Source organism: Herpailurus yagouaroundi, unplaced genomic scaffold (genome assembly GCF_014898765.1).
Source record: "Herpailurus yagouaroundi ecotype Mexico unplaced genomic scaffold, PumYag 188, whole genome shotgun sequence".
Classification (NCBI taxonomy): Eukaryota; Metazoa; Chordata; class Mammalia; order Carnivora; family Felidae; genus Herpailurus; species Herpailurus yagouaroundi.
Window position 1 is genome coordinate 7,812,563 of NW_024412419.1, and position 9,723 is coordinate 7,822,285.

The following is a 9,723-nucleotide window of genomic DNA, read 5'->3' on the forward strand; positions in this document are numbered from 1 at the left end:
GAAGGACTGAGTCGGGGAGACTCTTGCTTTTTTCAGGTGGGTGCCCCGTTTCCAGAGTGTGCGGCGGGCCCGGCGATCCATATTTCTTAGATGCTCCCTCAGTGAACAGAATGCAGAGCCAGAGACCATTGCCTTGGACCTTAGACTTTAGACCAATAGCTGGAAACCCCTGGGTCCCTCCCCACGGAAGGCCTGTCTGGTCTCCAGCACCTTCAGGAGGGAAAATTCACCTGTTGCCTTGGTGGAGGCCCAGAGCCACCATCCTCACTGACCTCACGCTACAAGTCTAGAAACATCCAGTTTCTGTGAATGACTAGCTAGTGCCACCTTTAAGCCCTGCACGGCGAACCGGGACCCGAGAGGGTCTCTGGAGGAGTGTTCACACACACCCGGCACCTGAGAGTTCCGTCCTGACTAAACTCACTTGCCTCCTCCCGGGTGTAAGGACGAGTGAAGACCGTTGGGCCCGGGGCCAGGCCCCATCACCCTCCAGACCCGAGTGCGGCCCTGGCAGAGCCTAGGAACTCGGGGGGGGGGGGGGGGGGGCCGCCCCCGTCCGGGGGGGGGGGGGGGGGGGGGGTCACGAGCAGCTTCAGCAGGTTGCCAGGAGTCGGGCTGAGGCTGCTGTGTGGCGACCCATGCCCACTTCTGTCCCCACCGGCCAGTTGGCTGGACTGCATTTTACCTCACTGCTAAGAGCAGTTTCCAAGTCCCTGGCATACTTTGAGTGAGGAGTACGCTCTCCCTCTTTCTCTCTTCCGTCCAAGTTCACTGCTACCACTACAAGGTCATCCTTCCTTCCTGTTGAAGTAGAAAGACCTGATGTCCTGAGCTCCCACGCTTGGTGACTAGTCCCACTTCTCAACGCCAACTCCTTGCCACGAACACCCTGAAGAATCACAAGAGGATGTGCTCACAGAAGCGGGACAAAGTGTCGACGGAAGAGGCTTCTCCCTCCCCTCGGCCCCAACTCCAGCCAGACCTGTATCTCGTACACAGCTCCTGAGAGGTATCACTCACATCTGACAACTAAAATATGTTCGCGGGCCTAAGAAGGGAGATCAGAGCTGGGGACGAGCCCAGCCCAAGTCTGGCCGAGCCGCCGAGGAAGAGGCAACGGCAATCACAGCGACGCAGTGTCCATGTGCAACTCGGGTCTTGGGGGAAGGTGGCTTTTTAGGAAACAGAAGCCATTCCCCTCAAATCCTTTGGCAGATGTACTCACACGGCAGGAGCTGGCGGGCTCGGCTTCCTTTTCTCCCCGAGAGGAGCCGCAGCCTTCCCATCTGGACTTCCTGTGCACCTCCAGACACACGGCGCCGCTCGAGGACCGGTGGGGGCCGGTGGCTTACCAGAGCCAGGCCTCCCCTCCCCATGTACAGCTACTGCAGGGATTCGACGTTCCCATCTTGGGGGTTACCTGCTGTCCTTTTTTGGGCAGGAGGGGTTGGAGTTGAGGAAGAGAACATAAAAGCCAGCGGACGAGGTCAAAGGTAGAACTCTACAACGCGGGATAATGGTCGTCGAATTTATTAAAGTAAGTTGACTGCCAAACGTTGTACCACTTTCCTAACGCATAGCTACACAGCTTGTCCTGGGAGAGAAGACGGGCGGGAAGGAAAGGTGGGGCCTGAAGGCAGCACGCAAGGGGTTTCACGGGCCCTCCTTCCCTGGGCACAAGCCCTGACGCGACAGTCAAGTCAACCAGGGGCTCTGGGCCCTCCTCCACCAGCCACTTCTGTGGACACTCGGGGGTCTGACCCGGGCCAGCAGCAGAGGGCACGGCCTGTCTCGTCCACACTTCTCCTTCCGCCTGCACGTGGGCCGGGTCCACTGTTCTTTATGCAAATACGCGGCCAGCTTTCTACAAAACTCACGTACTTGAAAGAAAAACGCTCAACAGGACGAAGGGAATTTTGATGGCTTTTCAAAATACCGAAAACCACGGGTTTTCAAGTCCTCGGCGACAACCTTCTCGGCAGTGGGGCAAAACATCGGTCCCCCCCTCACAACACACACTCGGGATGAGCCGTTTGGAATGGACACGGTGTAAAAATTCCCCAATGCCCGATTATTTCAAGATACTTTATTTTTAAAACCGGTCACAGCACTAAGCTTTCGGCCCGTTCTGCTGACGCACAAGCTACAAATGCTTGCTCAGCAGCTGAGGGGCACTCTTTAGTAGCATGTTTGAAAAGTGAATAAAAATCCGTATAAAACAAATATTCAAATAGTTTCCATAGGAACACAGATAAGTGACCCCAACTCCTAGTCTTCCGTATTGTTGCATCCGTGCCAACCCTACTTGCAAAGACATTTCGAAACTAGCGGTAATTAAGTTAGACGGTCCCCCCCAATCCCAGAATTCAAGCTAAACTCCCGAGTGAGCGGCTCCAGGAGCGGCACCTACACGTTAATGCTGGCCGAGGCGCAGGCGGCCGGGGGGCGCTTCATCCCACTCTCCCAGGCGCAGGACACGGGCAGCGCGCTCGCATCCTGCTCCTCCGCTTCGGGCGGGAAGTCGTGGTTCTGGATCTGCTGCATCCGTTGCCTGAGACAGAAGTGGCACAGTCAGAAACCCTGATCACCGACCCGGGCAGCCTCTCCACGAGAATAACTTCTTTACGAGCCCATTTACTTCCTCGGTTACTATGTCATCAGGAGGCAAGTCAACGTATTTCTAAGGCAAGCATTTCTTCACAACCATTCTTTTGGTAACAGGGAAACCACAGGCCGTACACACCTGTCAAAATATTCTAGTCATACAGAAATACCCTAATTGCTCTTTTTTGAAATAGTTAGACCTTTGCAAAAATCTGAAAGGAAATACAGATCGGTATCAGGAGGATTTTCTTTCCGTTTGTATTTTCCAAATTCTGGAAAGCACATATTCTTACTACAGGCAGAAAATAAACTGTTTTAAAAAACACTGTATTTAAATCCAAATAGAATGATTTCTTACTCAACCAGACAAGAGCCAGTAAAAACCCAAGAAGAAATCTATTCTTACGAGACCCACATACGTGCACGGAGACTCTGGTCACTAACCATGTCGGCCCCGACATCACGTAGTAGATGGTTGGCCTCTGGAACCCGTTGAAAGTAGAAGCAGCAGCAACAGTGTAAGCACCCATGTTTTCAAAGAGCATCCAATCGCCCACGTGCATCTCGGGCAAGTCACAGCGCTCAACGATGCGATCAAGGCCGTCACATGTTGGTCCCCATATGCTGGTTGAGTAGTATTTCTCATCTGGTTTGGGTCTCTGCGTTTCAGACAGAAAAATATACCTAGTTACACTTGTTAGGACCAAACATCTTTCACTGGTGTATGTGTTATATTCAAAAGGTACAGGGGGGCCTGGGTGGCTCAGTCGGTTAAGCATCCGACTCTTGATTTTGGCTCAGGTCATGATCTCGCGGGTCCGTGGGCTCAAGCCCCATGCTGGACTCTGCAGTGACACCGCAGAGACTGCTTGGGATTCTCTCCCTCCCTCCCTGCCCTTTCCCCACACGCCCTCTCTCAAAACGAGTAAAAGAAACTTAAAAAAAAAGTACCTTCTGCAAAAGGGGCTTCACGTGTGCATGATCATAAAGGATGCAATTAAATGATCCATACACTCCGTCGTTCACGTAATACATAAAGGTTTGTTCACTCGATTCATCTTCATCTGGAAAGGCAGACTGGTCTCAATTACCACGTTTTGTACCAACGCACAGTTACGCAAGCAAGGATTCAACCTTTATACGCACCATCAGAGCCCGTCTGTTCCTTTACTACGAGCTTTTTGGCAATGATATTAACTGCAAGCGTGAAAGCGGACGCGACGTAGTATCTGCCGGGCTCAGCTATGACTCGCACCCCCGAGTCTGCCGGGAAGTACTTGTCCAGGGCGGGGTTGATAACACCGGTGATCTAGGAGAGAGAGACAAGAACGGTCATCATCAAGGGGAACTCTCATGGAAGAGCAAAAACCAGCACTCTGGGAAGTAACAGAATAAAAAAAGGTGAAAGCAGCCACCAGCAGGGAGGTTTAGGATCGAGCAACAACGGCAAGAGAACAAACATCTCCCTAAAAACCAGCCTGCGTGTCCCGTGGTTTCATCTGGATTCCCCTCCGGACACTCCCCTATCCTTTAGAAGATATTATGGGTTATGAGTCTATCAAGTGATAGTATAAATTTATTACTGCTTACTAAGGTTTCAAGGGGCCTGAATCCTTTAATCTATCCAACAGGATAAAGCCATCCTGCCTGTCTCAGAAGATTTTTACAAGGTGGGCCTATTTCACAAACTCAAACCACCCTGTAATGGTCCAATTAACAGTATGTCCACTTTAACTTCCTAAGTGACTAAACAATTAAAATGTCTAAAGAGAAATACAAAACCGAGAAAAAAAGCACATTTGGGGTAATGATGTCCCAAAGTCTGCGTGCTCACTTTCCACAGCAACATTTCCTAACATTATCAACTATTTTCCAAGATTTTGGGGGAAACGGACTCATTTTGGCTTACAAAACCAAAGGATATTAAACACAATTTTAAACAGCACAGAACTTGCTGAAAATACTAATACCAAAACATTGTTTTTGTTTGTACAATTTCTTTTGATATTAGTTAAAACACTTAAAGAAGTTTCAAAATACTCCAAAACGGAACTTGTGAAAATAACTATGAGTATTAGTTTTATTATAATTACCTCTTCAAATTTAAGCTTTACATCCTCAGACCCAGGAAAGCCGCCACCGATATCGAGCAGACACATGTTGAAACCAACCTCAGCCTAGAGTCAAGAACATTCGGTCAATCGAGTGGTCAGATCGATACCAAGTCTTCAAATTGTATGCAGATGGATTTAAGCCTCTGGAATATGCGGTGACTTCCGCAGGTTAATTCTAGAATGAAGTCTAGTCACTGTTAGCCCTGCCCCCTCCTCCCACCCCCACACTTGGGTTTACATATACTCACCCCCATGTCAAAGACACAGCGGGCGTCAGAGATGGCCTGCACGAAGGTCTCGGGATCGGTGCAGCCACTTCCCACGTGGAAGCTGGGGCAAAGAAAGGAGAATATATGATTTCTTGCTATTTCTGAAAAGAACGATTTACAGAAGACCCATGAAAGGCGCACTAAGATCTTAGTGTCTATGCCACCACCGAGAGCTCACCTGACACCGATGACATCAATATTTAGCTCCCTCGCCCGTTCCAAAAGAAGCCTGCTGGTTTTGAGTGTGGCACCAAATTTAACACTGAGGCGACAGACTGCCTTGGAATCATCGGTGGCAATCCGCAAAACCAACCTAGAAGCAGGAAGATCGTATGAAAAATTTCCCATGACAGAAGACCGCTTACAGCCACGGTTAAAACAACAAGGCTCTGTGGCTCGGACATCCTGCGGTTTGAGCTTCACACGGTTTCACTCAAGAAGTTTTCCGATTTTCGACTCTGCCCGACCCAGCACACTTTTATACTTTACTAAGGTACAGAAATCTCAAAACCGGAAATCTGAGTTGGACAACCTGCAGACCCCATACCTGACCCTGCCCTCAAAACGGAGTAACTCACTTTGCCTTTGGGTGAGCTCTGGCAACTTTCATCAACTCCACTTCACTGTCGAAAGTCATCATCTGGACTCCGTTATTGGCAGCATACTTAATCTGAGACACTTGTTTACAAGGATTTGCATAGATGATCCTCTCCGGAGGCACCCCGAGACTCTGCACCAGTTGGATTTCAGTCTGAAAAAGAATAGATCGTGCATTATATACACACGGCTAATCGACGAAAGAAAAGAAAAACACGGCAGCTTGCGCACTACGATCTGCTGCCCAAGAAACACAACTTTGATCTGAGCTGCTGGGAGCACCAGCGCCATTTTATAGAAGGACTTTGGAGCCCTGCCGCTTTTGCTTACCTTGCTGGCACAGTCGAATCCTGTCCCAATGGCAGCTAGGGTCTTCACTATGGTTCTGCTATCATTGCATTTAACTGCATAAAAGGGGGTGACCCGAGGAAGAGCTTTTAACCATCTCAGATGTTTCTTTAGAATGTCTCCCAGATCCGCGACATAGAAGGCATCCTTATCATCCTGCAGAAAGAGTGTTTGCAGGGGACTCAGCAGCAGCCTAATAATACATCCCACATGCGGCCCCTCTTCTCTCCCATCGTTCTCAGTGAACCCTCATCTTTTTACTCCCGTCACTGACACGAATATCACCATTACCACTGGGTGATCCACAGCTAATAAATCCCAAATTCCCTAACAAGACATTTGAGCTCCATTACATTTCCTTAAGGTTCCCACTCAAGTTCTCCACTCATCTGCCCAGCATTTTCAAAGCTGCACTGGCAGCATGGACTTGATATACTTACAGAAGAGGAAACTTCATTGATTTTTTGGTCCAGAATGTCCTTGGCAGTAAAGCCTTCATCGAGGAAATGGCAGTCAAACTCTGCATTACTAAAGCTGTTCATGGTTTCTTGATGTTCCTCTGAAACGTAACAAACTGCAAACAGGGTGGAGAAATTCACTCAGAATTCACTGCGACACTTAATAATTCTTAACAATAACCTGCAGCAACCACGGATACTTACGTGGAAAACTAAGAGACGGAATTTAAAGAAATTATTGCCAGCTTTTCACAAAGGCAATTCTCCGGGATCCCAAGCCCCCCCGGAGGAAGGGCGTGCCCTCGGTGCAGCAGTGGAAAAGTTCTGATGAACACAGAATTCGCCGTCTCCCTTGGGAAACACATCAAATCGAAACATCAGACGCGGACTGCACACACACAGGAAGCCAGGCTACTCCAGCACCCCCGCAGACAGCTCGCTCCCTGGATTCGGGAATCGCATTATTCCAGGTGGAAGTCACATGACCCCACAAACCTCTACACCATCCAAGTGGACACCAGATTCAACACTAGCCTTTTTCAAGCCCCACGCTAAAATTCCATATGGAGTACTGCACATCCCAAAATAAGCATTTCAAGTATTTATGCTAAAAAACCTACAGAAAGCCGGTTTCAGAATCTTCACTTAGTTCACAAACGTGGACAAAATTTTATAGTGGTCAGTTTACTTGATTTCAGAGATGCTTTAGCTTTTTAGAAGCTTAAAACAGCGTTACGCTAATTACGGAAAGGCACCCTAGAAACATCTTGTATTTCCTATTTTCGCTAAGTCTTGCGCCAGAGTAACTTAGTGACCAAAAGGCATCGTGGAAGTGTCTAAGGCTCAACTTACGTTGTGCTCTTAAGTTTCCTAAAAATGTTGTGAATTTTTATGCTATTTTATTTTCATACCAGGCATGTGTTTTGTTTTGTTTTTTTTAATTGCAATCTTCCTATCAAGAAGAGGCACTATGGCTGCTGTATCTGATCAGAAATCAGCATTCTGGAGTCAGGGTTGGCTCTTGTCCAGTGAGCACAACTCTGGCAACCTCTTCTGTCCTCACCGGCACCCTAACACTTGCTTAGCTACCGACAATAATCACATGGAAGTTAATTTTTGGCTAACTTTACGAATAACAAAAATAAAGAAGCGTACGTGGATTATGAATAAGCAAAAGTAAATAAAGCTCGTCACAATCTGAGCCACAGTCCTTGGCCTTCATGAAATGGGACACTGGTAAAGGAGTGATCTTAAAATTACCGATTTTAACCTATTTAATTGCTGCTAGGCAGGGGACTTTGTTTTCACTGTGCGACCCGCTTCAGTGCCTGCAGCCTACGGCAGGGAGGCCAGGCAATGGTTCGGGGCCACGGTTGGCTCTGGCATGGGGCACTATGAGAGGCCCAGGGCGACGAGCCTGCCATAAATCCAAACCCATGCGTGGTAGGACTTGTTTTAAGACTTGACCTAATGTAACGTGACTTTCTGGCACTATCAGCCTCCTACGTTGCCCAAAGCACCCCTAGAGGCAGGCAGGGGACTAAGGGGACAGCAAACGCTTTTCGGCTGTGTAAATAACACACAGCGTAGGCCACTCAGGGGCAGACAGGGTTATTCAGTTAGGGCCTATCTTTAAGGCAACGTTCAAGCCTACACCTGGGAAGTTTCCATTACTTTGCACTATGTCACTATTAAGTACCTTCTAAAGGTTTACTTTAATAACTCGCAACATAAAGAAATCCCACCTTCCGGGGTTTGTATAGCTAAGCTCCTTAAAATGATGAGTCAATTAGCACAAGATCGCACTTTTCTGCTACGAAATTCTTTGCTGCCAACTGGGAACTATTACAAGAGACAGAGACTGATTTAAAGGAACGGAAAACGTTTCACAAGTCAACTAAATTCTGCCCAATTTCAGGTTTACGTGAAGTCAACACATTCTTTGTCCTCCCCAGACATTTCCAGAGGCTGTGCTCTCCATACGTTCCCCATATTACTTGGGATTCTCAAACAACCACCATCAGCTTTCTTCTGGAAACCGGAGGGCTGCCTCCTAACTGCATGTCTGCTCGCCTGACCTGCGATCTTATACATTCTAGGCTTTTCTTCAATCGCGAAGTCCAAGATTCCTTAAACGGACAATCGCAACTCACAGCGAATGGAGACTTTTTCGCCACAGTTACTACAAGGCTCTCTCGGCTCCAGCAACGCCGGCGAATTTCGAGATCGGGTCATTTCCTCTGCACGCGAAAACTAAGGGATACAAAACTCCAGGACAACGAGGCAAAACGGTTTGCCTCATCCTAATAAAAGTGAGAGGAGCGATGGGAGCCCGAGACCTGCACGGGCTCGCTCATCTCTCTCCTGCACCTGCTGCCGGGCTTGCCACACGCGTCTTAAAAAAGAATAGCGGTTGAAGGAACCCCGGGCCTTCCCATCAGCTTCCGGCTCTGAACACTCACTGACGTGGTTCGGAAGAGGTGAAACGCAGTCCCCTCCAGCCCAGGCTGCCCTAAGCCGGGGCCATCGCGGGCAGGACGGGCCGCGGCGAGGGCGGCCGCACAGGGCCAGGGGGTCGGCGCCCCCCTTCACGGGGGAAACCAGGCCCCGGAGGGCAGCGACCACCAGGCTCAGGGAGCCGCAGCCGGCTCTGCGACCACGTGTCCCTCACAGATTCAGGCGCAGGGTCGGTCCCCCGGCCTCCGGCCCGGCGCGCAGGGACACGTGGCCGTCCCCCCTCCTGCCTCCCAACCGCCCAGACGCGCCCCTCTCACCTTAGAGCGCACCGGCGCCGCGGGCCAGCCCCATGGAGATGCCGCCGCCGAGCGCGCAGGACCGCCGGCCGCCCCCGTCAGCCGCCCGCCCGCCGCCTCGCTCCCTCCCGCGGAGGACCGCCGGCCCGAGGTGGCGCCGGAGCTCTGGCAGAGGGGCGGCGGCGGCGGAGGCTGAGGGGACTGACAAAGCCGACGGGCCGCCGCTCCGCTATTTATAGCGCCGCGCGTGTCGTCATGGAGACGCACCAGCTCAAACCAGCCGCGATCGGTTCCGTCCGGGCGTCCCCCGAGGAAGGGGGCGGAGCGCGGTGGCTGCGGCCAACCCGCGGCCGGACGGAGGGGCGGGGGGCGCGGGCAGTTGTACGTCAGCAGCGCCGAGCGCCACCCGGCCCGCCCCCGGCCTCGCGCCCCTCCCGGCCCTGCGGCGGACTTGCGCACGCGCATTACGCCGCAGGAAGACTCCAGCGGCCTCGCACCCCTCCCGGCCCTGAGGGAGGCACGCGCACGCGCACGCGCACGACGCCGCGGGGCGCCCCCGGCGGCCCCGCGCCCTCCCCGG

General features: G+C 51.2%; 1 protein-coding gene and 1 non-coding gene across 4 annotated transcripts; both read right to left on the bottom strand.

Moving 5' to 3' along the window:
• Window positions 1-2,064: 2,064 nt before the first annotated feature.
• On the bottom strand, window positions 2,065-9,277 carry ODC1 (ornithine decarboxylase 1). Of its 3 annotated transcripts, none has more exons than XM_040496055.1 (12): window positions 9,165-9,267; window positions 6,595-6,741; window positions 6,373-6,506; window positions 5,915-6,088; window positions 5,566-5,738; window positions 5,166-5,300; window positions 4,967-5,048; window positions 4,698-4,781; window positions 3,751-3,913; window positions 3,556-3,668; window positions 3,049-3,263; window positions 2,065-2,551 (listed from the first exon to the last, which is right to left on the bottom strand). In XM_040496055.1, the coding sequence occupies exons 3-12, from the start codon at window positions 6,472-6,474 to the stop codon at window positions 2,407-2,409; spliced, it is 1,386 nt and encodes a 461-aa protein (XP_040351989.1). In that variant the 5' UTR covers window positions 6,475-6,506; window positions 6,595-6,741; window positions 9,165-9,267; the 3' UTR covers window positions 2,065-2,406. The 3 variants fall into 3 exon arrangements, with proteins under 3 accessions (XP_040351989.1, XP_040351991.1, XP_040351990.1); XM_040496057.1 differs by having other exon boundaries at window positions 2,407-2,551; window positions 6,373-6,491; window positions 9,165-9,268; XM_040496056.1 differs by lacking the exon at window positions 6,595-6,741 and having other exon boundaries at window positions 2,407-2,551; window positions 9,165-9,277.
• On the bottom strand, window positions 7,696-7,830 carry LOC121044647 (small nucleolar RNA SNORA42/SNORA80 family). Its single transcript, XR_005797409.1, has one exon. It is a non-coding gene; the product is annotated as a small nucleolar RNA SNORA42/SNORA80 family (small nucleolar RNA).
• Window positions 9,278-9,723: the final 446 nt, after the last annotated feature.